The sequence below is a fragment of the Entelurus aequoreus genome, linkage group LG06 (assembly GCF_033978785.1).
Source record: "Entelurus aequoreus isolate RoL-2023_Sb linkage group LG06, RoL_Eaeq_v1.1, whole genome shotgun sequence".
Classification (NCBI taxonomy): Eukaryota; Metazoa; Chordata; class Actinopteri; order Syngnathiformes; family Syngnathidae; genus Entelurus; species Entelurus aequoreus.
The window spans coordinates 19,390,556-19,407,201 of NC_084736.1; the positions used below are offsets into that span (position 1 = coordinate 19,390,556).

General features: G+C 41.6%; 1 protein-coding gene across 6 annotated transcripts in view; it reads right to left on the bottom strand.

Moving 5' to 3' along the window:
• Window positions 1-1,344: 1,344 nt before the first annotated feature.
• ubtf (upstream binding transcription factor) overlaps window positions 1,345-16,646 on the bottom strand; it is a 28,796-nt gene continuing 13,494 nt past the window's right edge. For 5 of the 6 annotated variants that reach the window (XM_062050171.1, XM_062050173.1, XM_062050170.1 and 2 more), the window contains 13 exons: window positions 15,494-15,627; window positions 15,279-15,420; window positions 15,164-15,205; window positions 11,853-11,963; window positions 11,610-11,765; window positions 11,398-11,535; window positions 9,248-9,358; window positions 9,066-9,157; window positions 8,800-8,989; window positions 8,675-8,722; window positions 8,542-8,595; window positions 3,168-3,284; window positions 1,345-3,088 (listed from right to left, as the gene is read on the bottom strand). In XM_062050171.1, coding sequence (XP_061906155.1) covers window positions 2,966-3,088; window positions 3,168-3,284; window positions 8,542-8,595; window positions 8,675-8,722; window positions 8,800-8,989; window positions 9,066-9,157; window positions 9,248-9,358; window positions 11,398-11,535; window positions 11,610-11,765; window positions 11,853-11,963; window positions 15,164-15,205; window positions 15,279-15,420; window positions 15,494-15,627 — 1,458 coding nt within the window. In that variant the 3' untranslated portion in view covers window positions 1,345-2,965. The remainder of the gene's footprint in view (window positions 3,089-3,167; window positions 3,285-8,541; window positions 8,596-8,674; window positions 8,723-8,799; window positions 8,990-9,065; window positions 9,158-9,247; window positions 9,359-11,397; window positions 11,536-11,609; window positions 11,766-11,852; window positions 11,964-15,163; window positions 15,206-15,278; window positions 15,421-15,493; window positions 15,628-16,646) is intronic. The other variant, XM_062050174.1, reaches the window with a different exon arrangement.

A 16,646-nucleotide genomic window follows, 5' to 3' on the forward strand; every position in this document is an offset into this window, starting at 1 on the left:
ATAAAAGCCTAAACAGGGGTCCCCAAACTACGGCCCGCGGGCCGATTCCGGCCCCCCAGCATCCAAAATCCGGCCCACAGGAAGTCCCAAGTTAAAAAAAACATTAAAAAAAAAAAAAATTTTATGCTTTCCTTTCTAATCCATTTTCTACCGCTTGTTACTCTTGGTGCCTCCTAGCCGCTCAGGCAAATCATATTGTCTAAAAAGGAATTTTCCCATCGATAACGTGACAATACTAAATGTTGATGAACATCAATGTTAATTGATTTTAAATGACAAAACGGATTATAAAGACAATGTATATATACATATATATATATATATAGCCTGGCTCCCAGCCAAATTTTTTTAACCCAATGCGGCCCCCGAGTCAAAAAGTTTGGGGACCCCTGGCCTAAACTGTATGTATGTATGTATTCAACCTTCATTTTGCTACAGATTTTTTGACACTAGTTTTTAATTGATTAAAAAGAGAATATTCACATTCTACCATTAGTATAATTTATTCTCAGAATTACTTTTCTTGCAATTATTTTTCTATAGGAAACAATTTCTATAATTAGCGATTTTTTGTAATTTTTTGTTCTAGATCGAGTTTTGCAATTTGGATGTGAATACATTTTTTGTGCACCTCTAGTGTGAATCTTTGGGCACTTCACGATTTGATTCGATTACGATTCCTGGGTTGTCGATTCCTTTCAGAATCGATTCTCGAGTCATTCAAACCAATTCTCGCAATTTATTATTTGGTATAATAATTTTAATAAAACATTTTTAAAACAGGTTAAACAAGCTCCTTCCGGTTGTATTAAGATGGTCCAAAACATATTTTTTTAAATACTTTAGTTTAAAAAAAATGTAATTGATTTTTTTTTAAATTATGACTCGGGATGAATAAAAATTGCAATTCAGATGTGAATCTTTTTTTTTTGTGCACCCCTGACTAGAAACTAATACTGCTGCATGTTAAAATGCATTAGTGACCATAACATTTGTGTTTGTAGACCTTAATCTCCTTCAAATAATGGACTAAATTATATAATGGGCCCTCAAACTACAGCCCGTGGGAAATCCCAAGTTTAAAAAAAAAAAAAAATTCCTTTCTAATCCATTTTCTACCGCTTGTTACTCTCGGGGTCTCCAAGCCGCTCAGGCAAATCATATTGTCTAAAAATGCATTTTCCCATCGATAACGTGAATTTTTTTTTAACCCAATGCAGCAACCGAGTCAAAAAGTTTGGGGACCCCTGTATTACATGATGAGTTTAAGAGCAGCCAGGTGATACAAAGAGAGCTTTCTGCAAGCGGAAGAAAATGCATAAAATGATACAAGAGCACAAACCGTCCAAGAATGTTTTTTTATTGGCCCAAATACTTGAACTATATATATACCCTCAGCTATAGAAAACATCAAATGTCTTTTGTCAAATGGGCAGCAGTACAAACCTTGTAAAGCTTTTGCTGTTTTGAAGGAAAAACAAGCGACCGATGGGACAACAACTGAAAAGGTCGCACGTAAGGATTTACCGAATGAAAGTACAAAGCAAAAAGCACTCCATAGAAAATTAAAACAGTATGTACAAGATAAAAATACACGTTTTTTCCCCCCCTGCTGGTAGCTCAGTTCCCTTTTACAAAGAGCCACTTTATTGTCCTTGCTGCTTTAGTCAAATGTCTAAATCCGAGTGAATATTAATGTTTGTTTGTAGGTAACCAATCACAGCAAAGCAGAAAAAGTGTACATTATGTCCATTCATGATGTTGTGACGTCCACACACTAACGGGAGACATTTGCTTTAAGTGCATATTTTTGTGGCAGGGGGGGGGGGGGCGACCAGCAACACATTCCGATTCCAGTCAATAAAAACAAAATAAAAGAGCTTCGATTGCAAACTCTGTGGTCGCACAACAAACTGGTTTATTTCTGTCAGCACAGAACAAAAAGAAAAAAATCCAAACTTGCAAACTGAGGAATATTTTCAAGAACGTCACACACAAACATAATAGAATGCCTCACAATATTCCGATACCTCAATGAGACACATAGAAATAAAAAACAATTGCAGTGCCTGTAAAAAGTTTAGACAGCCCCCTCAAACTTTTTTTGTCTTGTCATTAAAAATCTGCAAATGAATGTTGGTTGGGTGGATTGTGTGACGTCACGAAGCGATGTCAAGGCACACACTATCTCGCATCGGAAAACATGTAAATGCAAATTAAGTCCCAAACCAATTTGTTTTGAGCCGGCGTCACTGGCCTGGATGCGGTCGAACGTTTAAAAGTAGAAAAGGGAGGGGTTGAAAACTTGATGAGCACTGCAGCTTATAATTGAGAACACCTTTTAAGAAATCAGAAATATTCCAGCAACAGCAACAACAACAACAACAAAAACATTCATCATGGCTTGTTTTTTTCTGGAAAAATACCACCTCTTGAAGGAACTGAGAAATAAAATCCAAATTGAAGGACAAGAGAAGGAAGGAAAGAAGTATTAACAAGGAAACATTCTAAAGAGTGCAATTATTCAGTACTTCCCCCCGCACCCTCCCCCCCTCTCTAAAGTCTTCCACCTGGTTATGTTCTTTGGCTCGGAGAAGCCCGTTCACGCTTTAGCAGAACAATAAAACGCGAAAGAAACCGGAGGCTCGCCACGTTAAAACTCGAAACCGTAAATCGTGGAAACGCGTGGCGGGAACAAGTTCGGAACATCGCCAAACCAGTGGGATGCAGTTCTTGGGTTGTCGGCCTAACTCAGGCCAGGGACTGACTTAGGGATTTGGAACAAAAACCGAGAAGGAAAAAAAAAAAGGTGGGTGTGTGAAATGGAGGAGGCATTTGCAGGTGCTCCCTCTGGTGGCCGGAGGAGAGAGCGCAGGGTTGGCACAGTGGCAGAGCTCCCTGGATGGACCCTAGTGGCTCAGCTCAGCTCAGTCTGTCTGTCGCCACGGCGACGCCGCGCCCGCTTTCAGTCTGAGTCGGACTCCGACGAGTCCCCTGAATTTGACTCGCTGCTGCTGTCTTCAGATTTGTTCTCCTTGTCTTCCACCTCGTCGTCGTCGTCCTCCTCTTCGTCCTCGTCCTCGTCCTTCTTCAACACAAACGGCAGCAAACAGCTCTGAGTCATGTTGCATTTTTGGTTATTTCTCGAGAGTGCGACCGGAACTTACGTCATCGTCGTCGTCGTCGTCGTCCTCGCTGGAGGAGGCGGCATCAGAAGAAGCCTTGTCCTGATCGTCGTCATCTTCGTCGTCCTCGTCGTCGTCATCCTCTTCTTCCTCCGTGTCCTGTGGGAAGCGACAATCAGCCAAGAGTTGATGCAGGAAGGACGACACAAGTCATCAATGTATTGTAATCCTTAAACAAAGTAACTGTGAAACTCATGGGAATAATCACTGAATGGAGAACTGGGGGAACTTTTAGGCAAAACTGGACAATCTTGCTTACATACTGTACATTACCCTTTGCACTATATTAATTTATATTATTATGTGTTGTCAACTTAGTACTTTTTTTATTATTATTATTATTTTATGTCGCCTGAAATAAATAAATGAATGAAAAAAAAAGAAAAATCCTTGCATGTCTGTCCCTCCCAAACAATCTTCTCATGCACCGCCACAAAAAGACCTGTTCGCCCTCGCCCATAAACACATTATCACGGGACTGTATGTGAATGTTACAATTCTGCACAGTAGATGGCATTGTAACTGGTTCCTAACACCTGGTCGTCCAGAGAATAAGAAGACGCAGCAAGAGGGATTCATGTTGCCAACCATGTCGCTATATTTAGCTACTATTCAGACCCTTCTAAGGTTGTCTTTCTCATAAATACTGACTGGCGGGAAATCCTGATGCCTTTTTCTTGTCTAACATGAAAGCACATACAGTGGAACCCCCACTTACGAAACCCCTTTTTTGAAGAGACTGCCCCAAATTCATTCATTTTGTGTCCTGCTGGCAGCCATTTTGTGCTTGTTCATATTGAAGAGATTGCGGAAGCAGGCTTCGTACCACAGCAAGTTTTTAATTGCGATGAGAAAGGACTTCTCTGTAAAAAAAAAATAATGCACAAGCGGGTTTGTTTCACCATCTCTTGTTCCGCTACTTTCCTGTCTTTTCTCTCCTTGTCAGCTGCTTGTTTGTCAATGTTAATGTAAGTGGATTTTACTTTTACTGTACTAGCAATATGGTTGTTTCAATTAAGGATTTTTGTGATTTCTGATCGTTTGTGAGGGCCCTAAAGGGATTTACTTCTCTGTCTGTGTGAGTGTTGGCAGAGCAGCGCATACAGCATTCAGCTTGTCGTTTTTTTATAATAACAATTATTAGAGCTGTCCGATAATATCGACCGATAAATGCTTTAAAATGTGATATCGGAAATTATCGGTATCGGTTTAAAAAAGTAAAATTTATGACTTTTTAAAACGCCGCTGTACGGAGTGGTACACGGACGTAGGGAGAAGTACAGAGCGCCAATAAACCTTAAAGGCACTGCCTTTGTGTGCGGGCCCAATCACATAATATCTACGGCTTTTCACACACACAAGTGAATGCAAGGCATACTTGGTCAACAGCCATACAGGTCACACTGAGGGTGGCCGTATAAACAACTTTAACACTGTTACAAATATGCGCCACACTGTGAACCCACACCAAACAAAAATGACAAACACATTTCGGGAGAACATCCGCACTGTAACACAACATAAACACAACAGAACAAATACCCAGAACCCCTTGCAGCACTAACTCTTCCGGGACACTACAATATACACACCCCCCGCTACCCCCCCCACACCTCAACCCCGCCCCCCACAACCCCGCCCACCTCCACCTCCTCATGCTCTCTCAGGGAGAGCATGTCCCAAATTCCAAGCTGCTGTTTTGAGGCATGTTAAAAAAAAAAAATGCACTTTGTGACTTCAATAATAAATATGGCAGTGCCATGTTGACATTTTTTTCCATAACTTGAGTTGATTTATTTTGGAAAACCTTGTTACAATTGGATGACAACAACAACAACAACAAAGACACATCAAATTTACAGTGAATAAGCATTCAGGAATAGCTGTGTTTTGAGTCTTGATTTAAAGAGGGAAATTGAGTCTATATTACGAAGGTCCGGTGGTAATGAGTTCCCAAGATGAGGGGCTGAGCGGCTGAAGGCTCGGGCCCCCATGGTGGACAGTTTATATAAGGGGACAGTGAGATGCACCGATGAAGAGGATCTTAGGCAACGTGAGGGTGTGGCGGTCAGAGAGTTTTGGCTTGTTAATAAAGAGAAAGTCGATCTATAACTTATATACAGTACATTACATTACAAGTACTAAAATAGCGACTTTTGTCAAGGCTTGAACCCATTTTATGGGTAAATTTGCTTTACTGTACCAACTTTTCGATTTGCTAACCTGTTCAAGAACCAATTAAGTGTGTGAATCGAGGTTCAAATGTATTGCTAATCATGGCCCTCACCCCTAACCACTAAAAGGAACAGGGGAAAGAAAATGTATAGTTCTAAATCTGTTTGCACGCACACTATAGGAAATTATTTGGGGTGTTCCAGTCTGATATTGATATTGCTCCAGTATCAGAAAAAAAAAAAAAAAGACTTATATGAGCTTGCATGTAAAATGTCCTGCAGAGTGTTTTGTGGACAGCCAGTTAACATCTAATTGTCCTCCAATAGACACACTATTTCCTCTATTTTAGGAGCTAGCAGCTACACGAGGGCTAAATTACCACGCCACTTCAACCTAAAGACAGCAAGTCTATCATGAGGATAGGATTTTTATACCTACTATTGAGTAATTTCACCTGATCTTAACGAACATTCCACACAACAAAATAATAAAAGTATGTATGATTCCTACTGATATCGCATTGGACCAATATCAGTATCAGTCAATACTCAAGGCTCCAATATTGGTATCATATTGGAAGTGAAAAAGTTGTATCGGGACACCCCAAAACTTACGCAAATTAAAAGATCAGACGACAACAATCATACTTGTGCAAACTTTCATTAAAAAAACAATCTTATGGAAATAACATCATGACATTTCTGATTTCTCTTCTGTTCTCGGAGTCACGTGCAGGAGGAGCAACTGCGTTAGAAGGGCCCAATTATGCAAAACCAACTTTTCTTACCTATTGATACCTGTTTTTGTGTATTTGGGATCTGCATAAGTGCCGAAAATGTGAAATCAAACCATGGAGGAGCTGCCGAGATATTTATAAAACAATCTTGCCTTCCCTCTCAGTGGCCTACTGGTTAGAGCAGGGGTCGGCAACCCGCGGCTCCGGAGCCGCATGCGGCTCCTTGACCACTCTGATGCGGCTCAGCTACATACATGCCGACCCCCCCCCCCCGATTTTCCCAGGAGATTTATGGATTTCAGTGTCTCTCATAGATTACTCCCAGGGAAAAAATAATCCTATTTACACTGTAATTACCAGATAAAGGGCGTGCCCTAAATGCACTGCAGTAATTGTCCTCTATAGCATTTACATACAGCGTGCCAGTCCAGCCACATGTTGCATGTTGTTATTACTTGCACACACAGGAGACAGCAAAGCATACTTACTCATCAGCCACACAGCTTACACTGACGGTAGCCGTATCAAACAACTTTAACATTGTTACGTTACAAATATGCGCCACACTGTGAACCCACACCAAAAAAGAATGAAAAACACATTTCTGGAGAACATCCCACCGTAACACAACATAAACACAACACAACCATTACCCAGAATCCCATGCAGCCCTAACTCTTCCGGTCTACATTATACACCCCCGCTACCACCAAATCCCCCCACACATCAACCCCCCCCCTCTCCGTGCGTTGGTTGAGAGGAAGAGTTAGGGCTGCATGGGATTCTGGGTATTGGTACCGTCAGTGTAAGATGTGTGGCTGCTGAGTTGGGCTGCATGGGATTCTGGGTATTGGTACCGTCAGTGTAAGATGTGTGGCTGCTGAGTTAGTACGCCTTGCTGTCACTTACGTGAGCAAGCTGAAATTGCATTCTACGTGTGGTCTAGCAGGTACACTGTTAGGGCAGAGGGTGCCAAATGCAGTGTCATCACACTCTGATATTCGGGAGTCTCCCGGGAAAAATGAGAGGGCTGGCAAGCGTGATGCTTTCAAGCGCCATTCATTCAAAACTCGTGGGCTGCACTAACATCAAATTTCCACATTAAAGTGCGTGCCGGTGCGTGTGTCGGAGACCCCTGGTTAACATAGCACAAAGCATTTAAGCTTTGTATGCAGTGTTTTTCATTTTAAATTTTAAATTTTTTTTGTGGCTCCCATTACTTTCTTTAATTTGTGAAACTTGCCAAAATGGCTCTTTGAGTGGTAAAGGTTGCCGACCCCTGGGTTAGAGTGTCCACCCTGAGATCAGTAGGTTGTGAGTTCAAACCCGGCCCAGTCATACCAAAGACTATAAAAATGGGAGCCATTACCTCCCTGCTTGGCACTCAGCATCAAGAGTTAGAATTATAAATAAATAATAAATGATAAGTGGGTTATACTTGTATAGCGCTTTTCTACCTTCAAGGTACTCAAAGCGCTTTGACACTATTTCCACATTCACCCATTCACACACACATTCACACACTGATGGAGGGAGCTGCCATGCAAGGCGCTACCAGCACCCATCAGGAGGAAGGGTGAAGTATCTTGCCCAAGGACACAACAGACATGACTAGGATGGTAGAAGGTGGGAATTGGGGGTTAAATCACCAAAAATGATTCCCGGGCGCGGCACCGCTGCTGCTCACTACTCCCTTCACCTCCCAGGGGGTGAACAAGGGAATGGGTCAAATGCAGAGGACAAATTTCACCACACCTAGTGTGTGTGTGACAATCATTGGTACTTTAACTTAACTTGACTTAACTTTAAAAAAGCTGTTTGGAATTTGCCCTTCTTGTGACGTCAACGTCAGCAGATTATCCATATATGGTAGGAATGCACCCAGAGTGTCTTGTGCAAGACCGCTATTGTAGTCCGCGCTGTAGTCAATAAGGTCCTTCTTTTTCTCTGTCCTCTTGTTGTGGGGCAGACTGGCTCGTACATGCACATGCATCCTTCGTTGTTGGCATTGCTAATACAAAGTAGCGTATAATTTCAATTTATACGTGTCAGTAGACTCGCTATGGATGTGCTAAAACTACGACAAAGATGGCGGGGAGAAGACGCAGTCAAAGTGGAGGCACGTAGATAAGACCGCTCACAAAACGGCACATCCTGGCAGAAATTGACTTGAAGATGGTGTGTAAAAACAATCTATGCAACATTTTGAGCCAAGATCCACCATTACATGTTATGTAGACCACAAGGAAGTCTTTTAAATGTAGAAAAAAAATAAACTAATGACCTCTTTAAATACCACGTGCTAATTTTGATGTTGTGGCTAAGTTTGGAGTCTTTGCTTTCCGATTGAAACATTTTGCAAAGTAAGTGTTGAGGGGGGGTGGCGTTGGGTACATTGCACGCATGGTGACCGCCGTTTTTGCAAAAGACGCTACAATCACTTACAGATTTCTTGGCTTTGGCCTTGGGTCCTCCTGGTTTCGCCGTAGTTTTCCTTTTCTGGAACAAAGTGGACAGATTTCAAAAGGCGTCACACAATAAACAAAAGCATATTTCCGTTTACACTTCCATGCCTCACCTGGGAATTATATTCCTTGTACGTGTTCCTCACTTGAGAAGATACGCTCTGATTGGAGAGGGCGAGGGACGGGTTAGAGACTTGTTTTTTTTTTGCAGCAGACGGAATGAAAAGCGAGAACTCACAGCCAGCCATTGTTCCAGCAGCACTTTGTACTGCCTCTGCATTTCCTCTGCGATCTTCTTGTAGCGATCCTTGTCCTTTAAAGACAAGCTCTGCCAGCGGGCGCCGATCTCCGTCATCCTCTCCTTCATGGGCAGGTGGTTCAGCTCTCCGTTGGACAACATCTCCTGGGAGAACTTTTGGTAGCCGTTTCTAAAGCGCGAGCAGAGTGCGGAGGTGAAGCGAGCAGACACAAACATGAGCTCTAATCCAGGGCCACAAAACTCACGACGGCGGCTTCTTGGGTTCGCCCTCAAACTTCATCTTCTTCCCCGAGGCCACGGCGGTGGCGACGGGAGAACGCATCTCGCACAAATCTCGCTGTGGAAGGAGAACGAGGGACAAAGTTGGTGGCGAGCTGCCGCAGAATCAAACAATCTCGGGTAAATGAGAGCGCACGGCGAGCCAAACCTCGTATCGTTTCTGGTCCTCTGCCGCCTTTTTTATCCACATGATCTTCTCCTTCTTCTCCATGGTGCTCCATGTGGCCTCCATCGCTTTCTGGGCTTTTGGACGGTCGTTCTACAAACACACAAAAGTACATATTTATGAGGAGATCCAGTATAATTTAAAATATAATAAGAAGGATAAAATATAAGTTTATTGTTGAGGGTGCGGTTTGCAAAAACTGCAATGAGAGCAGTTTCTAATTGTTGATTAATTTGTTTAGATGCATGGGAGGGTCAAAACATTAGACACAGTGCCTTAGTACAGTGGAACCTTGATTTACCAATCCTCTTTTTGCCAACTTTTAATCCCTCGGTGTAGGAACGCTTCATTCGTTCATTTTGTGTGGTTCTGGAAGCCTTCGGGCCCGGCCATGTAGGGGATGTCGCTCCCTGTGCAGTACCGTACACACAGAGTGTGGCTATTTTGGTCGAGGTCGGAGCCCCCTGCATCACATCCTGTTTATGCAGTCTATTACTCGGTTGCCACTTAGTGCTTCAGCATGTGTTTTTCTCTCGTTTTGTCTAGTTTGTATTTTTGCATTTGAAACAAGGGACAAGCGGTAGAAAATGGATGGATGTATTGTTAATAATAGAGGTAAAATTATTATTCATTATCCACATCCAGAGGAGCCAGATGAGATGGTTTGGGCATCTGGTCAGGATGCCCAAAACCACTAAATCTGTACAGCAGATATGATCATCTACAACAACAATATGATTTACCTGAGTAGCTGGACAGGACATGTAAAAAAAAACGTATTGCATATTTTACTTATTCGATATGGGTCCAAAAAAGTCAACAAACCAGCCTGCAAATATAAAGGAATCACTGTGGACTTAGACTTCGAGAGGAGAGGAAACCCACTAGCCCTCTTCACCGCGCCCTCCTCTCTCTGCCCTTCCTTCTCCGCTTTGTGACGGTACGTCTTCTGGTGTTCGCTGACAGCGCGGTAAAAATTATTTTACTTTTTTACCTTATTGTAGCAACATGGTTTGTAACGCTTTCAAGAGCACCAAAGGGACTTTTGGGTCTGTGTCTGCATTGCCAGTTAAGCTTGCCGTTATTGATAATAGAGAGATTGTCCATCCATTACCCGCTTATGTTATATAAATATGTATATAAATAAATAAATAAATAACATAAAAAATTATATATATATATATACAGTACAGACCAAAAGTTTGGACACACCTTCTCCTTCAATGCGTTCTCTTTATTTTCATGACTATTTACATTGTAGATTGTCACTGAAGGCATCCAAACTATGAATGAACACATGTGGAGTTATGTACTTACCAAAAAAAGGTGAAATAACTGGAAACTGTTATATAGTCTAGTTTCTTCAAAATATCCACCCTTTGCTCTGATTACAGTTTTGCACACTCTTGGCATTCTCTCGATGAGCTTCAAGAGGTAGTCACCTGAAATGGTTTTTACTTCACAGGTGTCGTAGTTTTGATGCCTTCAGTAACAATGTAAAAGTCATGAAAAGAAAGAAAACGCACTGAAATGACAAAGTGTGTCCAAACTTTTGGCCTGTACTGTATATACATATATATATATATATAAATATAAACACACACACACATATATATATATATGTGTGTATGTATATATATATATATACACACCGTATTTTTCGCACTATAAGGCGCACCTAAAAACCTCCCATTTTCTCAAAAGCTGACAGTGCGCCTTATAATCCGGTGCGCCTTATATATATATACATACATACATACATACCTATACATTGTTTAAATACACACACACACACACACACACACACACACACACACACACACACACACACACACACACACACACACACACACACACACACACACACACACACACACACACACACACACACACACACACACACACACACACACACCCGCACACGCACACGCACACACACACACACACACACACAATGGTGTCTTCAAAGTGGGAATTCTATTATTTTGGTTCTTATGGGGAACTCTGGTTCACTATACAAACTTTTTGATTTACGAACCATGTTTAAGAACCGATTAGGTTCCTAAATCGAGGTTCCAACGTGCACCAGTGCACAGTTGCAAATGATGCAACCAAGAATGCGTCGCGCATACCTTAAATCTGGCCAGGTAGTCTCCAATGACGCTCTGCTGCCAGATGTCCTGTGCCGTCTTGGGCGGGTCGGGCAGACTGCGATCCTCCTTCTTCTCTGACTCCGCCTTCAGGACGGCCTCCAGTCGTTTATACTTCTCCTGCGCGAGCGGCATGAATCATAGATGATACGTTTTGAATGTGCCAAACCCTTTCAGTGGTTTTATTTCGTTACCTTCTTCTTGTCTGGCAGCTCGTTCCACATGCGAGCCAAGAGCCGAGTGAGCTCGCTGTCGGAAAGATCCGGACGCTCCTGGTGCAGTTTAGGGCGCTTCTCCTCCGAGAAGATGAACATGGCTGAAATGGGCCGCTTGGGTTTTTCTGGGGCGACCTGAAAGAAAACACCCGCAAAAAAAAAACATCGGATGAAGAAATCTGCTGTGACAAACCCGATGAAGGTTGTTTCTCAAATCGTTACCTTGGCTTTAGAGTTCTTCCTTTTGGCTGCGGTGCTGTTGGCCAAACCGCCCCTCTTGAAGCCGACTTTGTCCTCGCCCAGGACCCTCTGCTGCTCCTCCTCCGACAAACTCTGCATAACCAAGAGACAAAAGGTATAACATAACCTAAACTTAAAATCTATTTTAAAAAAAAGCTTAATCAACAAAAAAACTCATAAGGCTGTCAAGTTCATGCTAAGACCACAGGGGGCGCTATAACTCATAAATCAGACGTGTCAAACTCCTTTTTATTGAGGGCCAGATCAGTTATGGCTGTCCTCAGAGGGCCTCTTGTAGCAGTGAATATAAGTAACAAATATTGTATAATGAGTATCCTCATATTATTCGGTAGATTATTTTTTTTTATAGAGCACAATCCATACTAGGGATGTTTTGGTGGCGGTACCAAAATATATTTTGATACTTTTCAAAATAAAGGGGACCACAAAAACATTTCATTATTGGATTTATTTTAAAAGCTTATGATACATTAAACTCACGTTTGTTATTGCAGTCAAAGAAGAATTTTGGCATTAATGAAAATAGTGAACATACTAGACAACTTGCCTTGTAGAAGTAAGAAAGTAAACAGAGGGTCCTAATTGGCTGCTGACGTCTCATTGTGTAATTTCTGATTGCATTATTTTGTCAAAATTGAGTGGGACAAGCTGTAGAAAATGTATTATTAATCTACTAATTTATTTACTCTTAATATCTGCTTACTTTATGTTTAAACATGTTCTACCTACACTTCTGTTCAAATGTAATATTCACTTATTTTTCTGTTGTTTGATACTTTACACACATTTTGGGTGATACTAGAAATGTTGGTATCAATCCAACACCAAGTAGTTACAGGGTCATACATTGGTCATAATCAAAGTTCTCCTGTGTCCAGGGATGTATTTCATGGGTTTATAAAGACGTAATCATTGTAGTATGGACTATGTGTGTCTGTGTCGATCCATCCATGGCATTTGTTCACATTCAGGAGCGCTAGCTTGCTGTTAGCTGTTTTATTCTCCTACGGTGTGTAGTGAAGCATGTTTAGCTATTCCTCGTCCTGAAGGGGTGATACTTGTAAGAAATCTAGTTTGTTGCCATGGAGGCGAGGATTAGTGCTTTAGAAGTAGCTAAAACACTACTGAATGCAGATTGATGTTAGCCGCTATCTAGCTAAGAGCTAACAAGAGCAAGAGCTAAGCACCTCTTGCAGGGCTGAGCTTCAGTGTTTATAGCTTGAACTTTGATTTTAAGCCAAAATGCGTCCATTCTTCCTTTTCTATCTCCAGACTGTTTCTGTGTGCGTTGCCTAACATGCGCCTCTGCTTGTTTTACCAGCAATGTCACAATGTGTCGAGGGGTGAAAAAAGTACCGGTATTTTTCATAGGCAGTATAGTACCTTTTTTAATTCATTAGTACCGCGGCACTTAATTAATACTGATATACTGTGCAACTCTAATCCGTACACAGGGCAAATGAAAAGGCTTTACAGATGCAAAAAATTAAAAGAAAGCAAATAAAGTCATAAATGATGATCATAATTTAATTAGAATCAAATGTGTAGCTAATATAATTTTGAGCGTACATTGTAAAAAAAAAAAAAATCTGTAGATTGTGTGGTAATTGCTAGAATTTTTCTGCAAAATGTATGGTGTTTTATGGATAAACAATGTTTTTTTACTTAAAATTCTGGCAACTGAGCCGCCATTTTTTACCGTACAATCTATTGTTATTTTTACAGTGATTTCATGGATAAAATAAGTCAAGCAAATATTTGAGTATTCATAATTGAAAAAAAAAAAAGAATGTTTAATAATATATTGTGTTGCAATATTAAAGAACAATACAGTTTCAAAGATAAGCAACTGCATGCAGTACAAAATAGAAAGAACAAATATATTTAGTAGAGATGTCCGATAATGGCTTTTTTGCCGATATCCGATATTGTCCAACTCTTAATTACCGATTCCTATATTAACCGATACCGATATATACAGTCGTGGAATTAACACATTATTATGTCTAATTTTGTTGTGATGCCCCGCTGGATGCATTAAACCAGTGGTCCCCAACCTTTTTGTACTTGCGGACCGGTCAATGCTTGAAAATCTGTCCCACTGACCGGGGGGGGGGAGGGGTAGTAAAAAAAAAAAGTTTTTTATTTTTTTTTGTCATAAAGAAATACAATCATGTGTGCTTACGGACTGTATCCCTGCAGACTGTATTGATATATAATGTATATATTGTGTTTTTTATGTTAATTTAATAAATAAATAAAACTTTTTTTTTTTTTTTTTTACTTCTTGTGCGGCCGCGGCCCGGTACCAATCGGTCCACGGACCGGTACCGGGCCGTGGCCCGGTGGTTGGGGACCACTGCATTAAACAATGTAACAAGGTTTTCCAAAATAAATCAACTCAAGTTATGGAAAAAAATGCCAACATGGCACTGCCATATTTATTATTGAAGTCACAAAGTGCATTATTTTTTTTTAACATTCCTCAAAACAGCAGCTTGGAATTTGGGACATGCTCTCCCTGAGAGAGCATGAGGAGGTTGAGGTGGGCGGGGTTGAGGGGTGTGTGTGGGTGTGTGTGTGTGTGTGTGTGTGTGGGGGGGGGGGGGTGTACATTGTAGCATCCCGGAAGAGTTAGTGCTGCAAGGGGTTCTGGGTATTTGTTCTGTTTATGTTGTGTTATGGTGCGGATGTTCTCCCGAAATGTTTGTCATTCTTGTTTGGTGTGGGTTCACAGTGTGGCGCATATTTGTAACAGTGTTAAAGTTGTTTATACGGCTACCCTCAGTGTGACCTGTATGGCTGTTGACCAAGTATGCGTTGCATTCACTTGTGTGTGTGAAAAGCTGTAGATATTATGTGACTGGGCCGGCACGCAAAGGCAGTGCCTTTAAGGTTTATTGGCGCTCTGTACTTCTCCCTACGTCCGTGTACACAACGGCGTTTTAAAAAGTCATAAATTTTACTTTTTGAAACCGATACCGATAATTTCCGATATTACATTTTAAAGCATTTATCGGCCGATAATATCGGCAGTCCGATATTATCGGACATCTCTAATATTTAGTAAACTTTTTTTTTAAACTTTTATTCCTGGTGAGCAACACGTGGCCTGTGGGCCTTGAGTTTGACACCTGTGCTTTAATGGAAGCCTGAAGAAAGCTGAGACAGCAACACTGGCAAGCCAAAGAAAATGTCCACCATATTCGAAAATTCTAAAAGTAAAACCTAACAAAAAAAGGCTCATGTGTAGTAAAAGAAACAAGACTTACGCTGAGGAATCTGTTCATCTCAATTTCAAACTCTTTCTTCCTCTGCAGAAAAACACAACAAAAATCAAGTTGTGATGTCGCCTGGGTGTGGTGTACATTTGTGTGACCAGGTCACCTGTTCACAGCGTTTCTGGTAAGCGTCCTTCTCGTTCTGCTTGAGCAGCTTCCAGCGCTGGCTGCACATCACCATGCGCTCCGTGCTGGGCACATCCTTCATGCTCGACATCAGCTCGGCGCAGAACATGGAGTAGCCGTTTCTGGAAAAATCAGGCCAGCGTGATTGAGTTCCCTTTCATCCTGGTGAGTAGAGCGGAAAGGAGGCACACTCACGGTGGAGGTTTGTCAGGTCGCCCGTCAGATTTGTCCTTCAGGTGTCTCTCAGCTTTGGTCAGCGTGGACTTGACAATGTCTCCCTGGGTCAGGTTCAACTCCGGGTGTTGTTGGATGTACTCGCGCATTATCCCCTGGAATAATCAAAGCCCCCATTTCCATGATGATGCATGAACTTATTGATTTTTATTCATCAAGCAATAACATTGAAACTTAGCATCGCCAATAACAGACCATTCTGATACTTAAAATGTTGAAGACCATTTAATAATTCCATTTTAAAATTAAAAATACAATTTTGCTTAGGGCCTCAATTTCCATCCATCCATTTTCTACCGCTTGTCCCTTTTTGGGGTCGCGGGGGGTGCTGGAGCCTATCTCAGCTGCATTCGGGCGGAAGGCGGGGTACACCCTGGACAAGTCGCCACCTCATCGCAGGGTCAACACAGATAGACAGACAACATTCACACTCACATTCACAGACTAGGGCCAATTGGGCTCGGGATCTTTCTGTGTGGGCCTCAATTTAGCAATATAAATAACAAAAACAACAAAAAACAGCTACGTGATTATAAATAATATCAAACCAATCACTGTAGTATCATTCATATACTGATACTATATTTGGGATTATTACTGTCTGTATTTGCAGCTATCCACTCAACCCTGTTTACATTCAAGAGCTTTAGCATAATGTTAGCATGGCCTATTGTATCCTCCTCTGGTGTGCAGTGCAGCATGTTTAGCTATTTCTTCTTGTGGGAATATTTTCCCTCCTCCGGGCCAAATGGAACGCCTTAGAAGTAGTGAAGTGAATTATATTTATATAGCGCTTTTTCTCTAGTGACTCAAAGCGCTTTAAATAGTGAAACCCAATATCTAAGTTACATTTAAACCAGTGTGGGTGGCACTGGGAGCAGGTGGGTAAAGTGTCTTGCCCAAGGACACAACGGGGATGGCGGAAGCGGGGATCGAACCTGGAACCCTCAAGTTGCTGGCACGGCCACTCTACCAACTGAGCTATACCGCCCAATACACAGTAACTAGCTTTGCCTTTGGTTTTGATCATAGAACGATCTCACCCTGTTTCTTATCTATACAAACGCACAAATATTATTCCCTTTAGTTTTAATGGTGTTAGGATGGACCCGGT